We start from the raw sequence: 24,160 nt of genomic DNA, 5'->3' as shown, positions 1-24,160 counted from the left end.
CAGCGAGAGCACGAGAGAGACAGCGAGAGAGAGAGAGGCACACACAAACAGACACAGCAAGAAAGACAGCGAGAGAGTGAGACAGAGACAAAGAGAAAGTGTGAGAAAGAGACAGAGACTCAGACAGAAAGAGATAGACAAAAAAAAGATTTGTAATGCTCACATACTCCATCTAGAGTGAAACTGGGTAATATTATTTTCTCTGTGAATATTAATAAGATATTGTGTGGATTCAGTAAAGATTATTGTAACCCAGACTGGTGTTGGAATCCAAGAACCATAAAGAACATTCTGTCTGTTCCTATTCTTACCCAGCCTATAGCATCCAATCCTGAAAACCGAGATAGCTGCTTGGAGTAAAATCGAGCACTCTGCTCCCTTTCTCTCTTTCTCTTCTCTTCTCCGTCTCCATTCTGAGAATCTGCCGAGCTGAGGAATTCACATACAAGAGAACAGGTGGTCAGGATTGTGACAGATTAAATATTCGGCCCAATTAGTCTGCACTGATGTTCATAATCCACATGGGTCGCCTCCCATTCCATCGGCCTCATCTCAACCTCCCAACAGCTTCGATTCCCTTTTCTCTCATGTACTCATCCGGCTTTCCTCTGAAATAACCCAAGCTATCCACCTTGACCACTTCCTGTGGTAGCGAGTTCCACACTTTTATCACTCTCCGAGTGAAGAAATTCCTCATTAAGAACATAGAACAGGAGTAGGCCATTCAGCCCCTCGACCCTGCTGTGCCATCCAATAAGATCATGGCTGATCTGGGACTCAAAGCCAGTTTTTCTCACCTGTTCCCCATAACCCTGGACTTCCCCGTACTTCGAGAATTTGTCCATCTCAGCCTTGAATATATTCAATGAGTACACAGCTCTCTGGGATAGAGAATTTTCAAGATTCATGACCCCAAGAGATGAAACTCTTCCTCATCTCTGTCTTAGATGGGCGAAATTCTGAAATGATGCCCTCTGGTTCTAGACCCCTCCACGAGGGGCAACATTCTCTCAGCATCTACCCTGTCAAGCCCCCTTCAGAATCCTATATGTTTCAGTAAGATCACCTCTCGTACTCCTAAATTCTAATGAGCACAGGCCCAACCTGCCTCACTTTTCCTCATAAGACAAACCCCTTCATCCCAGTAACTAACCTAATGAACCTTCTCTGAGCTGCCTTCAATGCAAATGTCACCAAAACTGTATTCAGTAGATTTAGCGTGCTCTGCAGAGTTGTGATTTACTGACCTGTCTGCTCTTTATTTCCCTATTGGATTTACTAGTGCCCATCTTAGATTTATCACCCCTAGTAATGGATTCTTCAATAATTGGAAACATTCTCTCCACACCAACTATTCCTAATTTTAAAGACCTATGGGATCACACTACAGCCATAGTAAAATGTTTTACAGTTTTTATGCACATAGGCAGGCCATTCGGCCCAACCAGGGACAGTAACAGGAGCAACTTAATAGACTGACCACTGACCCTGATCGCTCCTGGGTAGGCTTATGGAAGTGAAAGCTTTTGGAAAATGGCCAAGGAAAGTTTTTTATTACATTGGAGGAACTCTCTTCCTCATAAGGTGGTGGAAGCAGAGTCTTTGAATGTTTTTAAGGATGAGTCAGATGGATACTTGGTAGGCAAAGGGGTGAAAGGTTATTGGGGTGGGTAGGAATATGGGGCCGAGGTTACAATCAGGTCAGCCATGACCTTACTGGATGGTGGAGCAGGCTTGAAGGGCTGAGTGGCCTACTCCTGCTCCTAGTTTGTATGTTGCTGTGGTTGTTGTTTTAAAGGAGAAAATTGTAAGGACAAAATACAATGCCCCATCCTAAAACCCCGTCCTCTTTGGTTGGTAACTACTGCTGCTTTAGTGAAGATAGCCTCACGTGCGATTTGGATGCATGGACATCCAGCATCACGTGGCAACCAGGGAAACAAAGCACTTACTGATCTCGCACTCTCTCTACTTTCTCATTTACCCGTCTTACCCAACAGGAAAAACACTTGGTGTAACGCAAAGATTGCCATGGTTCAATAAGAGAGACCCTTCACCACCATCAACGCAGAGAAAGGGCAAAGTTCACCTGCACCTCCTGTCTTTGTTCCGTGTCTATTACGCATTTGTTAATTTACTTGTCAAGAAACAAAATTTATAGAATGAAAATCCAAGAGAAGGCCATTTGGCCCATAATGCTTGAACAATCAGCCAACTCTGGATTCTGAATTAACCACATGTGTGTCTCCAATGAAAGCATCCATAGAAAGCATGCTTTCTGATTGTATCACAGCTTGGTATGGCTCCTGCTCTGCCCAAGACCGCAAGGAACTATAAAAGGTCATGAATGTAGCCCAATCCATCATGCAAACCAGCCTCCCATCCATTTACTCTGTCTACACTTCCTGCTGCCTCGGCAAAGCGGCTAGCATAATTAAGGACCCCACACACACCGGACATTCTCTCTTCCACCTTCTTCCTTTGGGAAAAAGATACAAAAGTCTGAGGTTACGTACCAACCAACTCAAGAATAGCTTCTTCCCTGCTGCTGTCAGATTTTTGAATGGACTTACCTTGCATGAAGTTGATCTTTCTCTACACCCTAGCTATGACTGTAACACTACATTCTGCACTCTCTCGTTTACTTCTCTATGAATGGTATGCTTTGTCTGTATAGCACGCAAGAAACAATGCTTTTCACTGTATGTTAATACATGTGACAATAATAATAAATCAAATCAAATCAATGTCACACTAATTTGCCCTGGCAAGCCCCTGAAATGGATCAAATCTGCTACCAATGGTTCAAGCAGAAGGCCCATTAGCCCCTTCTCCGGGCAAGTAGGGATATGACCTAGGGCTGAGACCTTGCCACATTGGGTTAATGACTGGTGCATCAGACGTCGCTCCTGTGGATTTACTTTGAAAACGACAGTCAACTCCAGGCAGTGGGTAGATTAATGACTTACCTGTTTTCGAAGGGAGGGCGGATGTGAACCACTGGGGAAGGCTTTGACAGGTCATCTTCAGCACAGTGAGTGGGAGGCAGACGCAGCGAGGGTGAAGGGCCAGTGACAGACCAACGGTGAAACACTTGAGGGGAGGAAGAAAGAAACAGTGAATGAAACAGGAAAACAATTTGGTGTAATGCAAAGATTGCCACGGTTCAAGAAAGGAGTCCCTTCACCACCTGCTCAGGGTGAAGTGCGAGTGGGAAATAAATGCTGGCAAAACAAATAGCAATTCCCTGCTTTCCTTCCCTTTCTATGAGGAGAATTGAAAAGGCTTACATTTATACAGTGTCTCTCATGATCCCAGATGTGTTGCAACCAATTAAATACTTCTTAAAATGTAGTTGCTGTGGAAAACCAGCAGTTAATTTGCACACAGTAAGGTCCAGTAAACAGTAATGCGATAATAATCTATCTATGTTGGTTAAGGAGTAAATATTGTCCCATTGGCAGGGAATATCTCCCCTGGTTACATCCACCTGTGAGGGCAATGGGACCTTGGTTTCATACCTAATCTGGAAGACGGCATCTCTGACAGTGCAGCAATCCCACAGTATGCACTGAAGGGTGGCACGATGGCACAGTGGTTAGCACTGCTGCCTCACAGCGCCAGGGGGACCCGGGTTTGATTCCAGCCTTGGGTGACTGTCTTGTAGAGTTTTTACATTCTCCCCGTGTCTGCGTGGGTTTCCTCCGGGTGCTCCGGTTTCCTCCCACAGTCCAAAGATGTGCAGGTTAGGTGGATTGGCCATGCTAAAATTGCCCCTTAGTGTCCCAAAATGGTTAGGGAGATTAGAGGGGAAAGTATGTGGGGTTACAATGAGAGGGCTTGGGTGGGATGCTTTTTTGGAAAGTTGGTGCAGATTTGATGGGCTGAATGGCCTCCTTATGCACTGAAGGGGTTCTATGATGTGCCATCTGGATTTTGTGCTCTGGCTTGGAAATTGAGCACAGTAAGACGTCTCACAACACCAGGTTAAAGTCCAACAGGTTTATTTGGTAGCAAAAGCCACAAGCTTTTGGAGCGCTGCCCCAACTCACTTGATGAAGGAGCAGCGCTCCGAAAGCTAGTGGCTTGCGCTACCAAATAAACCTGTTGGACTTTAACCTGGTGTTGTGAGACGTCTTACTGTGCTTACTCCAGTCCAATGCCGGCATCTCCACATCTTGGAAATTGAGCCCATGGCCTTTTGAGAGTGCTACCCACTGATCTATAACTAACACAATTCACAACGTACATCAACTGCCGGCACGAGTTGTCAATGCAGATTTTGTTTGGAATTTCAAATGCTAATACCAATTGGGAGTGTTTCATTGGCAAGACTGAATGATGGTTCTCATTACAGCACAGCACCCCCACCTACTGGCAGCGGTTGTGTTATAGACATAAAGGCTGCAATATCACAGGAGTGTGAGAAATACACAGGCATCAGTCTTACTTCAAATCATTCAATGTGCATTAAGGGGGAGCGGGTCATTCTTTGACCTTTATACCAAAGTCACACCATAAACGTAGAAGTAAGGGTTTATAAACAGTCAGCCACAAAAAGGCTCTCACTGCTCTTCACTATTAGGTTGGACTGTAAGCCGGGTCACTCTCTCTGGTCATACCTTCCTCAGTGCGAACAAGCAGTGGCACAGTCGCAGGTTCCTACTCCGCTGAACCAGAAGCTGTGGGTTCAAGTCCCACCCCAGGACTTGATGGCCAAGGAAGATGCATTCATAATGCGGCCACACAGGTTGACTATCCTCCTCTAACTTGCCAATGGCAGGTGGTAAGAGAAAGTGACTCTGCTGGTCAGCCAGAGCTGTGTGATGGCTGCAAGGCAGCAGCATCCTCCCCATGTTACATGACTCCATGCACAGGTTCTTGCCACGGGCTGTACTCTGTGGCAGCATCCCGCTTGTTTCTAGGGACTGCCAGACAGAGTGCTAACAATAGGATAAAAGCAAGATACTGCGGATGCTGGAATCTGAAACAAAAACAGAAAACGCTGGAAAATCTCAACAGGTCTGACAGCATCTGTGCGGAGAGAGAATAGAGCCAACGTTTCGAGTCTGAATGAGCCTTCGTCATGGATCATGACACAAACTATGAAGATCCTTGCATTGAAGGGAACTGTTAGTGTTGGGCTATGACCACAATGTGCTAACAAGCTGTCAAATAAGTTCACCAAACCCAGTTCATGACAAAGTCCACGCTGTTATCGGCAATATTCTGCTTCTTCGAATGAAGCAGGGGAAGGGATAGAATTGAATGAATCTAACAGGAAAAGCCTATTGGTGACATTCCAAAGGTTGGGATTGAGCAAGCCATTTGTTGTATCACAAAGATTGCAACGGTTCAAGAAACGGGTCCCTTTATCTTCTTCTCAGGGTGAAGTTCAGGTGGGAAATAAACACCAGCAAAACAAATAAAAAGGAATCATCCAAATCCCTGCACTCCCTCCCTTTCCATAAGGAAAGTTGAAAAAGTCTTACATTTATACAGGATTTCTCACGATTTCAGGTGCTTTGCAACTAATGGAATAATTTCTTTTAAAAATGTAGGTGCTTTGGAAAACAGCAGCCAGTATTAATGTTGGTTGAGGGATGATTATTGGCCCTGGATCTGTGGCAGGGATAACTCTCTCCCCTGTTCATATAGAGTCATAGAGGTTTACAGCATGGAAACAGGCCCTTCGGCCCAACTTGTTCATGCCGCCTTTTTTTTTAAAACCCCTAAGCTAATCCCAATTGCCCGCATTTGGCCCATATCCCTCTACACCCATCTTACCCATGTAACTGTCTAAATGCTTTTTAAAAGACAAAATTGTACCTGCTTCTACTACTACCTCTGGCAGCTCGTTCCAGACACTCACCACCCACTGTGTGAAAAAACTGCCCCTCTGGACACTTTTGTATCTCTCCCCTCTCACCTTAAACCTATGCCCTCTAGTTTTAGACTCCCCTACCTTTGGGAAAAGATATTGACTATCTAGATGATCTATGCCCCTCATTATTTTATAGACCTCGATAATATCACCCCTCAGCCTTCTACGCTCCAGAGAAAAAAGTCCCAGTCTATCCAGCCTCTCCTTATAACTCAAACCATCAAGTCCCGGTAGCATCCTAGTTCTTCATCAAAGCGAGTTATGACGGTCTTTTACATCCTCTGCATTCTCCTCAGCCAAGAGAGAATGGAGCACCCACATTTAAACCCAGCAGAGTATTAGTCTGGTTTTGATGCAAACAGCAGCTGCTGGCAGTCAGACGCTCATTGTGTCTTGTCTTCGCGCGGAAGCTGTTCCCAAATGAGTCACATTGCCCAAGCTCCCTGAGGGAGGTGGCACTGGGGATTTCTAATCATGACAATGTGGGTCTACACAGACACTCACACTCGCACAGACACACACGCACACGCGTGCACACACACGGAGACGTGGAAATCTCACAGGTCGCGGGTATCAGCGTTCCAATCCCATACTGACAAGTTTGGAAAGCAAGGGAACAGAAAGCTGGTCTCAGTAAAAGTGGGCATCAAGCAGTCTCTGGATTCTGGTTCACTAATGTCCTGTCGGGAAGGAAACCTGCCTTCCTACTCAACTGGGGGTGTTGGGGGGGGGTGGGTCTCACAAAGAATTAGAACAGATAGATAGCTCTAGAGTAAAAAATATAGCATATGTGGGGTCAGAGTAAGGGAAAATGCAACCCAGTTTGAATTAGGTGTGCTGTGGATGTATGTGAACACACGGAGTGTGGCAACAAATATAAGATCATAAGAAATGATTCAGCCCATCAAGCCACCTCTGCCATTCAATAATATCATGGCTGATCAGATTGCAACCTTAACTCTACTTTCCTGCCAGATCCCCATAACCTTTATCTGAACTGGTTAGTAGTGAGCAGGCGCCGTAGTGTGGTGACTAGGGGAATTTCACAGTAACTTCATTGCAGTTTTAATGTAAGCCTTACTTGTGACTAATAAATAAACCTTTATCTCCCTTGTCAATCAAAAATCTGTCTAACTTGGGCTTAAAAATACTGAATAACTCAGCCTCCACTGCTCTCTGTAGAAGAGAATTCCAAACACTAATGACCCTTTGAGAGAAGATATTCCTCCTCATCTCCGTCTTAAATGAGAGACCCCCTATTCAGAAGCTGCGCTGCCGAGTTTTAAACTCCCTGAAAGGGGGAAATATCCTCTCACCATTTACCCTGTCAACCCGACTCAGAATCTAATATATTTCAATAAGGTCACCTCTTATTCTTCTAAACTCCAATAAGTATAGGTTCAACCTGCTCAACCTTTCCTCATAAGACAATCCCTTCATCCCAGGAATCAGCCTGGCGAACCTTCTCCGAATTGATTCCAACGTGGGGTGTATCTTTCTTAAATAAGGAAACCAAACTGCACTCTATATTCCAAGTATGGTCTCACCAATGCCTCGTCTACTGTAACAAGACCTCCTGACTTTTATACACCATCCCCATGCAATAGAGTCCGATAAGCTAAGTGCTTACCAGATGACTTGCTGTACCAGCTTGTCAATAGTTTTGGTGATTATGAAGACACCCAGATTCTTCTGTAACGTAGCATTCTGCAGTCTCTCTCCATTTAAATATTCTGCTTTACTTGCATCAAACTCCACTATCAAATGTTTGGCCCCTCCCTTAGACTATCTGTATCCCTTTGCAGGCTCTTTGTACCTCTCCATGTAACTTATGGCTGCAAGTGGACAGAGTGTGATCTGAATATTGAAGGGTACAGGATATTTAGGAAGCACAGAAAGCAAGGAAAAGTTGGAGGGGTGGCCGTTAGTTAATAAACATAGAATCCTACAGTGCAGGAGGCGGCCATTCAGTCCACCGAACCTGCATTGACAACAATCCCACCCAGGCCCTATCTCCACAACCCCATGTATTAGCCCAATAGAGAGGTGTCACAGAATGTCCTTATCAGCCTTTCCTCTTCTGAGCACGAGTCCTGCATGTCCAGACCCTTTCTCTAATGCTGTTTTCTTTTGTTCACTGCTGTTTTGTTGAATGTTGTTATTTATAAAAAGAACCACCTTATTTTAACAATATTTACCTTATTTGGGGACTCAATGTCAACAAAGCGAAGGAGATTGTCGTCGACTTCAGGAAGTGTAGTGGAGGACATGTCCTTGTCTACATCAACGGGGACAAAGTGGAAACGGTCGAGAGCTTCAAGTTTCTAGGTGTCCAGATCACCAACAACCTGTCCTGGTCCCCCCCATGTCAACACGATAGTTAAGAAAGCCCACCAACACCTCTACTTTCTCAGGAGGCTAAGAAAATTTGGCATGTCAGCTACGGCTCTCACCAGCTTTTACAGATGCACCATAGCAAGCATTCTTTCCGGGTGTATCACAGCTTGGTATGGCTCCTGCTCTGCCCAAGGCCGCAAAAAACTACAAAGTGTCATGAATGAAGCCCAATCCATCACACAAACCAACCTCCCATCCATTGACTCTGTCTATACTTCCCGCTGCCTCGGAAAAGCAGCCAGGATAATTAAGGACCCCAAACACACAGGACAAACTCTCTTCCACCTTCTTCCGTTGGGAAAAAGATACAGAAGTCTGAGGTCACGTACCAACCAAGTCAAAAACAGCTTCCTCCCTGCTGCCATCAGACTTTTGAATGGACTTACCTCGTATTAAGCTGATCTTTCTCTACCCCCTAGCTATGACTGTAACATTACATTCTGCACTCTCTCCTTTCCTTCTCTATGAACGGTATGCTATGTCTGTATAGCGCGCAACAAACAATACTTTTCACTGTATACCAATACATGTGACAATAATAAATCAAATCAAATCAAGTTAGTATAAGAGGGATGACCTAAGTTCAGGAAACCAGGATGTATAAAGGGTTTGGGAGAGGTGAGAAATGGTTAAGACAAGAGGTCACTAAGAACAATGGAAAGGATACAGTGCAGAAAGAGGCCATTCAGTCCATTATCCCTGTGCCAGTCAAAAACAAGAGAAAAAAGAAACTTCTGATCACACTTTCCAGCACCTGGTCTGTACCCTTGCAGGTTCCAGCTCTTCAGATACAGATCCAGGGATTTTTTAAAAATGAGTTGAGCGTTTCAGCTTCAACCACCAACTTAGGCAGTGAATTCCAGATGCTACCATCAGCTGGGTGAAAAATGTTTTCCTCATGTCTTCCCAATGTTGGCAGGATTGCACAGCAAGATAGCACTGCTGCCTCACAGCTTCAGGGACCCGGGTTCAATTCCAGCCTTGAGTGGCTGTCTGTGTGGAGTCGGCACGTTCTCCCCGTGTCTGCGTGGGTTTCCTCCGGGTGCTCCGGTTTCCTCCCACACTCTGAAATCTTTCAGTGCCCAACAGCTCACAAAGGCATGTGGGACAGCAGATCCTTAAATTCATTCTCAGGACATTCCCAAGATCGATAATAGATCCTGTAGATAGGATGAAACTTTTCCTCTCAACAGTGGGGTCAATAACCAGGGGACATAGATCTAAAGTAAGAAGCAGGAGATTTAGAGGGGATTTGAGGAAAAACCTTTTCACTCAGAGAGTGGTGTGAATCTGGAATTCACTACCTGAAAGTGCATGATGGCACAGTGGTTAGCACTGCTGCCTCACCGCGCCAGGGATCGGAGTTCAATTATCCAGCTTCAGGTGACTGTCTGTGAGGAGTTTACAATTCTCCCTGTGTGTGTTTCCTCCGGGTGCTCTGGTGTCCTCCCACAGTCCAAAGGTATGCAGGCTAGATAGTTTGGCCATGGAAAATGTGTGGGGTTACAGAGATGGGGAGAGGGCCTACGTAAGATGCTCTGTCAAAGCGTCGATGGGCTGAATGGCCTCCTTCTATGATTCTAAATCCTTCTACCAATCACCTTAAATCTATGCTTCCTGGTAATTAACCCCTCAGCTAGGGGAAATAAGCCTTTCTTGTGTTAGGGTACAGATCAGAAACCCCAAGTATATTATGAAGTCAGGCTAGACCCCAATAATTTGCTATTTTGTCATTAATGTGAGGATATGATGTTTCACACCAGCCATGATTCTACTGACACTTTGGGAAGCATTTATCAAAACAAATTTTATTTAACAGCACAGCTTAACTATAACAAATGAATTAGCTTAACATTTAACAATTGAACAAAACTTAAACATGATAAAATACAATTCTTAATTGCTAACCTATCTCTAGGAGTTCCAATTCAAGCAATGTTCCTCTTATAGGCTTAAACCTCTCTTCAAAATCAGTTAGCAAAACATTGGCTTACATGCTTATACTTAGGCTGCTATCCCTGGAGCTCCCAGACAATCTCCAGAGAGAGACACACATCTTGCCTCTTTCAGAACCAGGCAGGAACTGTTTGTTTTAAAAAAAGATGAAATAGAAACTGTGATTTTCCCTGCAACCTTAGCTCCTCCCATTAAGTACATGACTCTGTCTCTATCAATCAACCTAATCAAAACTCTACTCTGAAATCCCTGGTGAAAAACCAAGTAAACACAAATGCATTAACTTTGTTTGGACAAACACACCATTAGCTAAAATTATTAAATATCCTGCAGTCTCAGCATGGAGCTGTATTCTTTATCAGACAAATTGACTCCATGCAACAAAACACTGTCTCTTACAGGAAACATGATAGAAACATATTTCTTAAAGGCACAGTATCATCACACCAGTCCACCCTGTCTAGACCTCTCATTGTTATTGTACACCTCAATCAGGTCACCTCTTTGCCTTCTCTGCTCTAAGGAAAACAACCCTAACATCCTTTTAAATTTCCTCTGTACTCTCTCCAGAGGAATTAAGTCCTTCCTGCAACGTGGTAACCAGAACTGTGCACAAAACTCCAGCTGTGGCTTAACCAGTGTTTTATACAATTCCATCATTATATCTCTGTTATCCAATACCTCGCCTAATAAAGGAGAGCATTCCATTTGTTTTCTTGTCAACCGGTCCTGCCACCTTCAAGGATCTGTGGACACGGTCTCTCACTTCCTCAATATCTTCCCATTTATTGAGTATTTCCTTGCTTTGTTTGAACTCCCCAAATGCATTACCTCACACTTTTCTGGATTGAATTCCATTTGCCATTTCTCTGCCTTGTGGGAGTTGTGTACAGGCCCCCTAACAGTAAATATGTGGTAGGGTGGAGCAGCAAGGGATGGATAATTGGAGCTTGTCAGAAAGGTACGGCAACTCTCGTTTCCTTCTCTATGAATGGTATGTTTTGTCTGAATAGCGCTCAAGAACCAATACTTTTCACAATGTTAATACATGTGATAATAATAAATCAAATCAAAAAATCAACAATCATGGGAGAATTTAATTTAAATATAGACTGGGTAACGTTAGATGGGCTGAGGCAGCACAGGCAGCACTTTGAACTTCAGGATTCAGTCGGACTGATTTCTTTTAGTGAGAGAGGTGAATAACGAGGGGACACAGATCTGAAGTTATTGGCAAAAGGATTCGAGAGGAGTTGAGGAGAATTTTTTTCAAAAAACACTTTTAAAAATACCTGGAGGTACACTTTAGATTCCATTCTCCAGGGTGCTGCGAACCTAGAGCTGGAAAGTGGGATTAGGCTCGATAACCTTTTAATCAGCACGGCACAGAAAAAAATTAATAGAATAGAAATATAGAAAATAGCAGCAGGAGGAGGCCATTCGGCCTTTCGAGCCTGCTCCGCCATTCATCTTGATCATGGCCAATCAAACTCAATAGCCTGATCCTGCCTTCCCCCCTCCCCCATTTCCTTTGATCCCCTTCGCCCCAACAACTACACCTAATTCTTTTGTGAAAACATACAATGATTTGGCCTCAATTACTTTTTGTATGGCCTCGTTTTGTATTGTGGTAAACAATACTGGTTTTTGGTTTCTGGTTTACTGCTGCGGAATCCATCTTAAACTTAGAGTAAGGCCATTCAGGGGCAAAAATCAGGAAAGAGGTTCACACAGACGGTGGAGACATTCTGAAACTCTCTTCCACAAAAAGGTATGGATCAACTGAAATCTTCAAGATTGGCAGCAATATTACTTTGGCTGACAAGTGGCAAGTAACATTGACACTACACAAGTGCCAGGCAATGACCATCTCAAACGAGAGAGGATCTAATCATTGACCCATGACATTCCATAGCATTACCATTGCTGACTCCCCCACTATCAACTTCCTGGGGATTACCATTAACCAGAAACCAACTAAACCAGCCAAATAAATTCTCTGCTACAAAAGCAGGTCAGAGGTGAGTAACTCACCTCTTCGACTCCCCAAAGCCTGTTCACTATCGACAAGTCAGGAGTGTGATGGAATATTCTCCAGTTGCCTGGACGAGATCAACTCCAACACTTGAGAAGCTCAACACCATCCAGGACAAAGCAACCTGCTTGATTGCTACCCCTTCCACAAACACTCAATCCCTCCACCACTGACACACGGTGTCAGCACCATGTACCATCTACAAAAACTCACCAAGATTCTTTTGATAGCACCTTCCAAACCCCAGACCTCTACCACCTTGAAAGGAAAGGGCAGCAGATAACTGCAAACTTCACTACCTGGAATTTATCCTCCAAATCACTCACCATCTTGACTTGGAAATATATCACCGTTCCTTCACTGTCACTGGGTCAAAATCCTGGAACTCCCTCCCTAACAGCACCGTGGTATACCTACACCACAGAGTGCAGCGATTCAAGAAGGCAGCTCAGCACCACCTTCTCAAGGATGGTGAATTAGGGATGGACAATAAATACTGGGCAGCGTCACCCCCTTCCCATGTAAAAAAAAACTGATTTTTGTAGTACAAGGGTTATAAGGGATTTGAAGAAAATGGAGAAAAGTTAAGGTAAAGGTCAGACATGGTGTAAATAAAAGACTCAAAGGGCTGGATAGCTGACACTACCAGTGCAGTACCAAGGGAGTGCTGCACTGTCAGAGGTGCTGTATTTTGCATGAGATGTTGAACTGAGCCCCAACAAGTGGTCAGGACAAGTCCCAGGGTCAAAGATGAACATGGAAGTGTCCCCACTGCCCCAGTCAATATATATCTAACATCAATATTCCCAACCAGCATTACTAAGACAGACGATTTGGTTGTGTTTTTTCACTATTAATATTGAGATCTTGCTCTGTGTTAATTGGCTGTCACTTCTCAATTACTACAGCACTGACCATTTCAAAGGAATTTCATTGGCTGGAAAGCACTTTGGGACATTCTCAGGTGATGTTTATTCTTGGAATTATTGAAGACCGACAACCTCTACACCGTCTCCCATTGCCCACATCAGACTCAAACTGTGAGCGTAGTCACAAACTCCAACCCCAACCCGAACCCCTCGAAAACCAAAACCATTCCCACTATACCCTCAACACCAAATCACTCACCCCAACCCCACCCCTAAACCCCAACCTGACCCCTAAACCCCAACTCCACCCATGAACCCCAACTCCACCCATGAACCCCAACTCCACCCATGAACCCCAACTCCACCCATGAACCCCAACTCCACCCATGAACCCCAACTCCACCCATGAACCCCAACTCCACCCCTAAACCCCAACTCCACCCCTAAATTCCAAACCACCCCCCCAAATCCAAGCCCCGCCCCAAATCACAAACTCCGCCCCCAAATCCAAGCCCCACACCCCTATCTTTGTCACTTTGTCCCCTCGATCTCCACTCTCATCCCCTCCCCTCCCCGTCTATCACTCCCGATCTCACCTCATGTCCCTCCCCCTCCATCCCCTCTCCCCGCGGCCTGTCACCCCCTCCCCCCAGGGCTTGTCTCTCCAGTCGCTCCCCGGGGTCTGTCTCCCCGCCCCCCGGGGCCTGTCCCTCTCCCCGGAGCCTGTCTCCTCTCGGGGCCTACCTCTCGCCGCCGCCGCCGACAGTCTCCACATGATGCTGCCGCTCGGGCTCGGGCCCGGGCCGCCGCGGCCTCTCCGCCAATCAGGAGCCGGGAGCGGCCGCACGCCCCCCTCTGCGCTCTACGTCATCACGCAACTCCCCAATACAACGTCACCTGCGCATGCGGGATGCTCAGAGACAGCCCAGTGTCACCCTGACGACCCCCAGCCCAGTGACAGCTCCCAGTGTCACCCCGACAACAACCCCCAGCCCAGTGACAGCTCCCAGTGTCAGCCTGACAACAACCCCCAGTAAGAAGTCTCACAACACCAGGTTAAAGTCCAACAGGTTTATTTGGTAGCAAATACCATAAGCTTTTGGAGCAATGCTCCTTCGTCAGATGGAGTGGTCTCTGTTCTCCAACAGTGCACAGACACAGAAATCAAATTACAGAATACTGATTAGAATGCAAATCTCTACAGCCAGCCAGGTCTTAAATGCACAGACAATGTGGGTGGAGGGAGCATTCAACACAGATCTCCACATCATAACAAACCCCAGCCCAGTGACAGCTCCCAGTGTCAGCCTGACAACACCACCCCCCCAGAGACACCTTGACAACAACCCCCCCCCCCAGAGACACTCTGACAACAAACCCTCCCCCCCCCCAGAGACACCCTGACAACAACCCCCCCCCCCCCGCAGAGACACCCTGACAACAAACCCCTCCCCCAGAGACACCCTGACAACAACCCCCCAGTAAGAAGTTTAACAACACCAGGTTAAAGTCCAACAGGTTTATTTGGTAGCAAAAGCCACACAAGCTTTCGAGGCTCTGAGCCCCTTCTTCAGGTGAGTGGGAATTCTGTTCACAAACAGAACTTATAAGACACAGACTCAATTTACATGAATAATGGTTGGAATGCGAATACTTACAACTAATCCAGTCTTTAAGAAACAAAACAATGGGAGTGGAGAGAGCATCAAGACAGGCTAAAAAGATGTGTATTGTCTCCAGACAAGACAGCCAGTGAAACTCTGCAGGTCCACGCAACTGTGGGAGTTACAAATAGTGTGACATAAATTCTGATTCTAGGATCGCATGATAAAGACTCAGGAGGAAAAAAGCAGAAATATTTATGTGAAATAGTGTGACATAAACCCAATATCCCGGTTGAGGCCGTCCTTGTGTGTGCGGAACCTGGCTATCAGTTTCTGCTCCGCGACTCTGCGCTGTCGTGTGTCGCGAAGGCCGCCTTGGAGAACGCTTACCCGAATATCAGAGGCCGAATCGGGTAAGCGTTCTCCAAGGCGGCCTTCGCGACACACGACAGCGCAGAGTCGCGGAGCAGAAACTGATAGCCAGGTTCCGCACACACAAGGACGGCCTCAACCGGGATATTGGGTTTATGTCACACTATTTCACATAAATATTTCTGCTTTTTTCCTCCTGAGTCTTTATCATGCGATCCTAGAATCAGAATTTATGTCACACTATTTGTAACTCCCACAGTTGCGTGGACCTGCAGAGTTTCACTGGCTGTCTTGTCTGGAGACAATACACATCTTTTTAGCCTGTCTTGATGCTCTCTCCACTCCCATTGTTTTGTTTCTTAAAGACTGGATTAGTTGTAAGTATTCGCATTCCAACCATTATTCATGTAAATTGAGTCTGTGTCTTATAAGTTCTGTTTGTGAACAGAATTCCCACTCACCTGAAGAAGGGGCTCAGAGCCTCGAAAGCTTGTGTGGCTTTTGCTACCAAATAAACCTGTTGGACTTTAACCTGGTGTTGTTAAACTTCTTACTGTGTTTACCCCAGTCCAACGCCGGCATCTCCACATCATAACCCCCCCCCGCAGAGACACCCTGACAACAAACCCCGCCCCCCCAGAGACACCCTGACAACAACCCCCCCCCGCAGAGACACCCTGACAACAAACCCCTCCCCCAGAGACACCCTGACAACAACCCCCCCCCCCCGCAGAGACACCCTGACAACAACCCCCCCCCCCAGAGACACCCTGACAACAAACCCACCCCCCAGAGACACTCTGACAACAAACCCTCCCCCCCAGAGACACCCTGACAACAACAAACCGCCCCCCCCGAGACAGCCTGACAACAACAAAACCCCAGCCCAGAGACACCCTGACAACAACACCCCCCCCCCGCCCTCCCCAGAGACACCCTGACGCCCAGCCTGTCCGACATTTTCTCCTTGGATAACTACCCCTCCCCATCCCAGAAATCAGTTGAGTGAATCTTCTCCCAACTGCCTCTAATGCTACATACCCTCTCTTAAAAAGTCAAAACTGCCCACAATACTCCAGTAGTGGTCTCACCAACACCCTGTGCAGCTGTAGAAATACATCCCTACTTTAATATTCCTTTCCCCTTGTAATCATTGATCCCTACAGTGCAGAAGGAAGCCATTTGACCCCTCGAGTCTGCACTGACTCCCACAGAATATCCTACCCAGGCCCTCCACTCCACCTTATCCCCATAACCCCACACATTTAGCATGGCCAATCCACCTAACCCACACACCTTGGGACAATAAAAGGCAATTTCGAATGGCTAATCCATCTAACCTACACATCTTTGGGCTGTAGGAGGAAACCAGAGCACCCAGAGGAAACACACACAGACACTGGAAGAACATGCAAACTCCACACAGTCACCCAAGGCTGGAACCTAACCCAGATCCCTGGCACTGTGAAGCAGCAATGCTAACCACTGTGTCACCATGCAGCCCCAAATAAACAACAGCATTCAGTTTGCATTCCTAATCACTTGCTGTACCTGTCTACTAACTCATTATGGTTCATGCTCCATTATTGTGCATCATTAATTACTCTTCAATACAACAATGTTGTTTGCTAAATCATTTCAGATGGCACAAAGAGGTCAAATGCATTGGTGTGACAATGGAATCACACATCAGCCAGACAAGGTAAGGACAGTGGATTTGCTTCCCTCAGGATTAGATGTGTTCTGATGACAGGTTTTATGACCACTGTTACTGATACGAGCTTCTTATTCCAGATTCTTTAATGAATCAATTGAATTGACATTCCACATCAGCCAGCATGGGATTTGAAGCCATGTCTCAGGATTCTTAGTCTTAGAAATCATAGAATCCTACAGTGCAGAAAGAGGCCATTCGGCCCATCAAGTCTGCACCAACCACAATCCCACCCAGGCCCTATCCACATATCCCTACATATTTACCCACTAACCCCTCTAACCTATGCATCCCGGGACACTAAGTGGCAATTTAGAATGGCCAATCAACCTCCCCCGCACATCTTTGGATTGTGGGAGGAAACCGGAGCACCCGGAGGAAACCCACGCTGACACGGGGAGAATGTGCAAACTCCGCACAGACAGTGACCCGAGCCGGGATTCGAACCCAGGTCCCTAGAGCTGTGAAGCAGCAGCGCTAACCACTGTGCTACCGGGCCACCCCCGGCCTCCACGTCTAGAAATATAAGCTTTGTGCTAACATATCTCTTAAATTAATTAAAGGTTTTACAATGCAGCCCGTGAGAGGTGTTTTTGCAATCCCTAAGACCAGCTAACTAACTAATATTAACGGAGTACTTTTTTTAATAGCTGAAACTGGTCTTGGGCAGTGGAGAAGAATGGATGAGAGTAAATCGACAGTTCATTTCACATCTTACCTGATTTTATTTTGCAATGACTTCCAAGTAAACCGGGCCAGGGTTAAAATAGGTCACTGATTCACTCTTCACCTTGCCAAAAGACCAATTTAAGTTCGATAACTTTTAAATAACCGACATTAAAATAAGTAACTCACCCATATTCTTCCTGTGGGGAAAAAATGGTCATAAAATGCGAAACATTTAACCATAATGCAGTCAAAACTTTAGGCATTTGTTTGATTTGAATTGTTCTCTTCTATAACATGGCCCGTTCCCTCCTCATCCAACATTAATCATGCAATCTCAGGCCGATGCTGCAATTAAATTTGGCCCTTCTCACCTTCTGACTTAAGCTTGTCAAAGCTCTCCTGGTTAGTTTGTCACCTTGCACCCACCGTAGAATCATACAACCCCTGCACTGCAGAAAAGGCCATTGGGCCCATTGAGTCTGCACCAACTCTCCTATCTTACCCAGGTCCTCTCCCTATTCCCTGTAATCTCACTCATTTACCACGGCTTATCCATCTAACCTACACATCTTGGGATACTAAGGGGCACTTGTTTTTAGCATGGCCAATCTCCACCTACCCTGCACATCTTTGTACTGTGGGCAGAAACCGGAGCCCCCCCCGGGGGAAACCCACGCAGACACGGGGAGAACGTGCAGACTCCGGGCAGACAGTGACCCGAGGCCGGAATCGAAGCCGGGTCCCTGGAGCTGAGAGGCAGCAGTGTTAACCACTGTGCCACCCCTAAACTTCAGCTCATGTAAAACCTGGCTGCCAATATCCTAACTCGCACCAGCTCTTCCTACTCACCCAGGCACTCACTGGATCTGAAACTTAAACTTCTCATCCACATGTTCAAATCGCTCCATGACCTCTGCCCTCCCTGTAATCCCTTCCAGCCCCAAATCTGTCCTCACGACTCTGCGTCTCCGACCCCAACCCCAACCCATCCTCCCCAATTCTGACCTCTGTACGTTCTGGGATTTTTATCCCTCCACCATTGATTGTTATGCTTACAGCTGCCAAGGCCGTAAGCTCCTGCATATCCTCTTCAAAGCTTTCGTCCTCCTTCAGAATCTTCACAAAACCCCGTTTAAGACACTTGATATCGCAAATATCTCTTCCTATGGCTCGGAATTAATTTATTCTTGATTACGTCCCTGTGCAGCAGCTTTGGACATATTTACATCTTAAAAGAAACTGCGATTTGTTTCTGGTTGATGCCTGTGTCATGAATGGTGCACGAATCATTCTCGCTGAAGCAATACTTAAACAGCAAATACTTAAGAGGAAGAGAGAGCAAGGTGGAATTGCTAGAAAATAACTTGTTTATTTAATATTGAATACAATCAATGAAATGTATATTACTGACCAACAGCACACATACCTAAACATACTCAACATAATGTGTGCACATTCAGAACTAACACAGTCTATGTTACAACTGATTTAAAAATATTGATCTGTACCGTTATTAATATAGAATATATGTGTGAACACTTCAAACCCCCCCCTTTTCGTACACAGTCATCTTGGGTCATTCATGGATAAATCTAATTCAAGGCAGTTTCATGTTGTGGTTTCAAGGTCAATGGAAAGAAACCTTCTTGCTGAATTTGCGCCCGAAGGAGTCTGAATTTTTAGATGACTGGGAGGTGGATCGAACAAGATGCTACAGATTTTGCTTTGCGGCGCCACAGCTCAATGGGCTCAGTTCCTCAATCGCAGCCAATGTTTCTTTGTTTGGAGGGTTACACTCAAACACTCGGATATGCTGTACCATGGAATGATGAGACACACAATGGCCCCAATGTTTACGGGGAGATGGCAAGGGTGCCAGGGAGTGCAAGCTGGTACCAGGGAACGCAAGCCAACCCCAACGACGCCAGACATGTGAAGACTCTGTTGAATTTAATGATAGGACCTCAATATAACTTTTTTTCCTTTTCACAATTTCCTTTTCCCACCTGATAAGCCACCAGATTGACAGGTCAGTTGAAACTGAGCAAGAAAATCAGAGGCAGGAGATAAATTTCAACTGGCTCCCACTGGGAGGCGAACTTGAGTAGCTCAAGAAAGGTTTCCCACCCCTTGACAGAAGGTCTTCTCCTCTTTGCCCCAAAGCATGAACAAATGACCCAGGTTAATCCCCAAAATTTCAACAATTCATTGTGAATTTTCTTCATGTATCTACAGGGCAAATATGGATGAAAAGAATGGCTCAGGCGGGTAGGATCCAGATCCAAAGTAAAGTTTATGAATGTGTTCTCACGTCACTGCCAAGACGAGCATCGATTGTCCCTTATCTAGTGTCTGAGAAGAATTTCTGTCTGAATTCCCTGTGGTGTCAAGGAGCAAATTTATGGAACTGACCTCATGATAAGAACAGATAGTGTTATCCATTCAAATCAGGATGGCAAGTAACCTGGAGGAGGACTTAAAGGTGAGGTTGTTCCCATGATATTGCTGCTCTTGCAGGGTAAGGGACATATTAGTCATTTGTATGATTGGATGGATTAGCCATGGTAAATGCATGGGGTTATGGGGATAGGGCAAGGAGGGGGGTGATGGAGGTGTGCCTGGGTAAGATGCTCTTTCAGAGGGGAGAGTTGGTCTGCACTATGATGAAAACCTACATGGACATAGAACACACTTTCCAAACACCAGAGATAATGAATGATTCACTTATACCCTACACAACAACAGAGCATTCTCCTTGTCTGCGTTTACACCATCACTGCATTAGCAGTTTCCAATACAGGAGAGTCCAAGAATTCCAGATTAATCTCCAGGACACTGTCCAGCAAAAACCCAGGGGAAAAATCAGGGGAGGTGTTACCCCAAAATGTGTTACTGTTTGCTTTTACTTTCAACACATTAAAGATGTTGGAGATATGGGAAGAAGGGCTGTTACGTGGACTGCCACAATCAAACAAATTGGCCATCAAAAGGTGTTCATTTCTTTTTCCATTGGACAAGGGAAGGCAATGAGACCTGTAAAATAGACCAATGGCGTGCTGGGGTGGAACGGTTTTAGCTGGGAGATCAAGTGATGAAACCCTCCAGGATTCCACCCAATCAGAGATGGAGATGTTGACACAACATGGATCACAACACAAAGAATACTGTTCCCATTCACAGAGGGGTTAAACACAGGACATCGGCTTACGGTGATTGACAAAAGAGAGAATGAGGCAAAATGTCAGCTTTGCAATGGCGGAAAGAAAGTTGGCTATTAAATTGGTGGTGGATTGAGGGCAATTGTTCTTCTTGATGGCAAGTGGTGGGAACATTAATACATTAGCATGTCATGCATGCTGATTAAACTATGACTTTGCCAGATTAAATTGTACCTTTGGAATTAAGCAGGTAGCAAGCGAGAAACACGTACCTTCAGACTGACGGGTTAAATGTGGTACGTAGCAGGTGACCTAATCTTTCTGGTGGATTTGGATTGAGTAGGAGCTGCCTGTCTTGTTTGGAGATCTTCGGGGGAGAGGAAGCGTTGATGCATTGAGACTGGGGGGAGGCCGTGAATGGGGCTTTGTGGGGAGGTGGGGGTGGGGAAAGTGACAGCTCCACAAAGGCTCCTGGGGGCAGAGGGAGGAAGCTGGACTGCACTGGGTAGGTGCGTGTCTACAGACAGTAGATGAAGCATGCTTGTGGGGGATGAAGATCAATGGTGATGCCTGAGAGTTGGGATTAACAGAAGGCAGGTTAAGGATAGAGGGAGGGTCGAGGATGACGGATGTCAGGTTGACAGTTATGGGGGGCAGTTCCAGTGTGCTGGGCAGCTGAGCAAGGGTGATGGGGTAATAAAGTAAAGTTTATTTATTCGTAACAAGTAAGGCTCACATTAACACTGCAATGAAGTTACTGTGAAATTCCCTCCTAGTCGCCACAGTCTGGCGCCTGTTCGGGTCAATGCACCTAACCAGCACATCTTTCAGATTGTGGGAGGAAACCGGAGCACCCGGAGGAAACCCACGCAGACATGGGGAGAACGTGTAAACTCCACACAGACAGTAACCTGAGGCTGGAATTGAACCCATGTCCCTGGCGCCGTGAGGCAGAAGTGCTAACCACTGTGCCGCCCCTCTTCCCGACTGGTTCCTTATTCTGCATAGAAGCTTGGAAAAGACAGTGTTATTTTCCAATGAGTGAAGTTGCTTAAAAGTTACAGCACAGAAACAGGCCATTTGGCCCATCTGCAGCATGCTGGCGTTGATCCTCCTCACAAGCCTCCTCCTTCATCAGCATAATATTTCTATTCCTTTCAGCTGATTTAACTTCCCCTTAGGAATCCATGCTGCTTGACTCATCTGCTCTCTTGGTGAATGTCTGGTCCAGGAAGACTGAAGTGACCTTGGATCAGTTGAAAGCTATGGTTTGGAAGTTGCTTTCCTTACTTGTGGTCATGGTCATGATTCTTGGTTCCGTTATTAACGTTTCCTTTTGGTAGTGACTGAGGAGTAAACATCCCCTGCACCTCACACACGGAGACACAAGCATCTTATAACACTGACATCATGGAGTGACAGCACTCAAAGCTTCCAAAATAAACAAACTGCACGGCAAAGGTATCATATTTACAATATTCCATAAAAAAAAGAAAAATAATTCCTTTATATAGTCTTGTTTTGTGCAAAAAAATGCTAGTTATAAGGTGAAATGTAATGGGCAAGAATAATCTCGATAGATGCAACATAATACAAACCTGACAACTACAATGGCTCCTATCTGTATGATATTACCCTGAAAATGCTTTTACTCCAGATCAGAACCAGAGTAAGGTCCCACTGAGAAGAAAGAAAATGTTGGAAATGAAGACAAGTTCCTGCCAAAACAGTTAAATGGTCAATGGTACGTATGGTTGCCCTTATAGCACAGTGACCTCTTTATTCTGCCACTCTCTACTACTGCCCTGGGCCAAGCTACACATATCTTTAAAAAGGATGAGCATTCCAGTTCAACCCCAAGTTCAGATCCCCATGTTCCCAAACTCGAGGAAGATCGCGATGTACCAGGACCTCTGAGAAGTCTTGGCTGGAGACCCAACTCAAAGTAGTGCACGGCAATGCCAGAAAGTGTATCCCCCCGGGGCAAGGCGCCATGTCTGATCGGTGAGGAGCTTGGGTTCCAAAGGCCCGCACAGGAAGGGAGGCTGAGGGAGGGGAGTGGAGTTACATAGTCCGGACGGAAGACTGAGGGAGTTGAGGAAACTCACTGTTTGGAAGATAGAGAGATGGGATGAATTCAGAGAGTGGGAGACGGCGCAGACAGGGCTCGATTTTAACATGGTAAAGCTCCAAGAAAGAGAAAGACGGCAGGACTGGGAGTTGGAAATTGTAAGCAAACATCGTGTCTGAAACACAAAATCCTATTTCTGTGACAATTTCACGTCCAATCAATGAAACATGAAATGGAACAGTCATATTTACCCCAGATACAAATGTACATTTGACAATCTAATCCCTGCCCAGTGGATGGTGGACATGCTTACAGTAGGGACTCTTTGCACCGCCAAGATTTTCACATTATTATTCCAATGTTCGACTTGCCCTGATGCCCACAGTACCAACCGGGCAACGCGTTTAATTGGGATTTTTCTCACAGAGTTTGTACTTTAGATAAAGTTGAACGTTCTGAGGAAGTTCTGCAGGTCCCAGGATGTGACGATCACAGGAAGCTGTCCTCCACATCAGGCAGATTAGCATCATCTTCAGTGTCCATCTCAATCTCCTTGGGGCCCTCGGGCTCCTGAGCAGAATCACTGGTGTTGGTCACTTCTCCATTCTCCACACATACAAGGGAACTGAAACGAGAGGACGGAGAGAGCACATCTCAATAACCCTTTCCATCCATTACTAGAGTTAATGTTTCCTTTTCAATAATGAATCAGCTGAAGGGCCAACACCCATACTATAGGAGGTTGACAAGCTTACAAAGGAGAGAAGGTGATATCAGTTAGAGAGTCATGCTTCAGTCAAGAGGCAATAATTAAATCCGCTCAAATGGAAACAAAGAACTTGCATTTCTATAGTTCCTTACAAAACCTAACGACATCAAAGTATCTTATGGCCAATGATGTCCTTTCGCAACATAGACACGGTTATAACATAGGAAACACAGCAACCAGAGGGGAGACGATGGCCTAGTGGTATTATCACTGGACTATTCATCCAGAAACTCAGCTAATGTTCTGGGGATCTGGGTTCGAATCCGAAGAACATTTCAATAAAAAATATCTGGAATTGAGAGCCTACTGATTGACCATGAAGCCATTGTTGATTGTCAGAAAACTCTATCTGGTTCACCAATGCCCTTTAGGGAAGGAAATCTGCCGTCCTTACCCAGTCTGGCCCACATGTGACTCCAGAGCCACAGCAATGTGGCTGACTCTCAACTTCCCTCTGAAATGGCCCAGCAAGCCACTCAGTTCAAGGGCAACTAGGGTTGGGCAATAAATGCTGGCCAGCCAGTGACGCCCAGGTCCCATGAATGAATAAAAAAGCTAGATCCCACAGGCAGCACTGTGATAATGGTCAGATAATCAGACAAGTTGTAGTTAGCTGGAAAGTTAGAGATTAAAACAACAAACTAATGAAAACTGCAAAATAA

General features: G+C 45.7%; 2 protein-coding genes across 2 annotated transcripts in view; both read right to left on the bottom strand.

Moving 5' to 3' along the window:
• Nucleotides 1-311: 311 nt before the first annotated feature.
• On the bottom strand, nt 312-21,958 carry LOC144489047 (uncharacterized; the record flags this gene model as incomplete). The annotated part of the gene is made up of 5 exons (XM_078206994.1): nt 21,949-21,958; nt 18,557-18,663; nt 13,886-14,003; nt 2,970-3,093; nt 312-429 (listed from the first exon to the last, which is right to left on the bottom strand). Coding segments are annotated over exons 1-5 (477 nt in total), but the record flags the coding sequence as incomplete, so codon positions are not given.
• pdgfrb (platelet-derived growth factor receptor, beta polypeptide) overlaps nt 18,858-24,160 on the bottom strand; it is a 39,450-nt gene continuing 34,147 nt past the window's right edge. Inside the window, exon 16 of the mRNA XM_078206995.1 lies at nt 18,858-23,354. Within this exon, the coding sequence (XP_078063121.1) occupies nt 23,219-23,354 (136 nt within the window). The 3' untranslated portion in view covers nt 18,858-23,218. The remainder of the gene's footprint in view (nt 23,355-24,160) is intronic.

This window comes from Mustelus asterias, unplaced genomic scaffold, assembly GCF_964213995.1.
Source record: "Mustelus asterias unplaced genomic scaffold, sMusAst1.hap1.1 HAP1_SCAFFOLD_1960, whole genome shotgun sequence".
NCBI classification, from domain to species: domain Eukaryota; kingdom Metazoa; phylum Chordata; class Chondrichthyes; order Carcharhiniformes; family Triakidae; genus Mustelus; species Mustelus asterias.
This window is presented reverse-complemented; position numbering and strand designations above follow the sequence as displayed.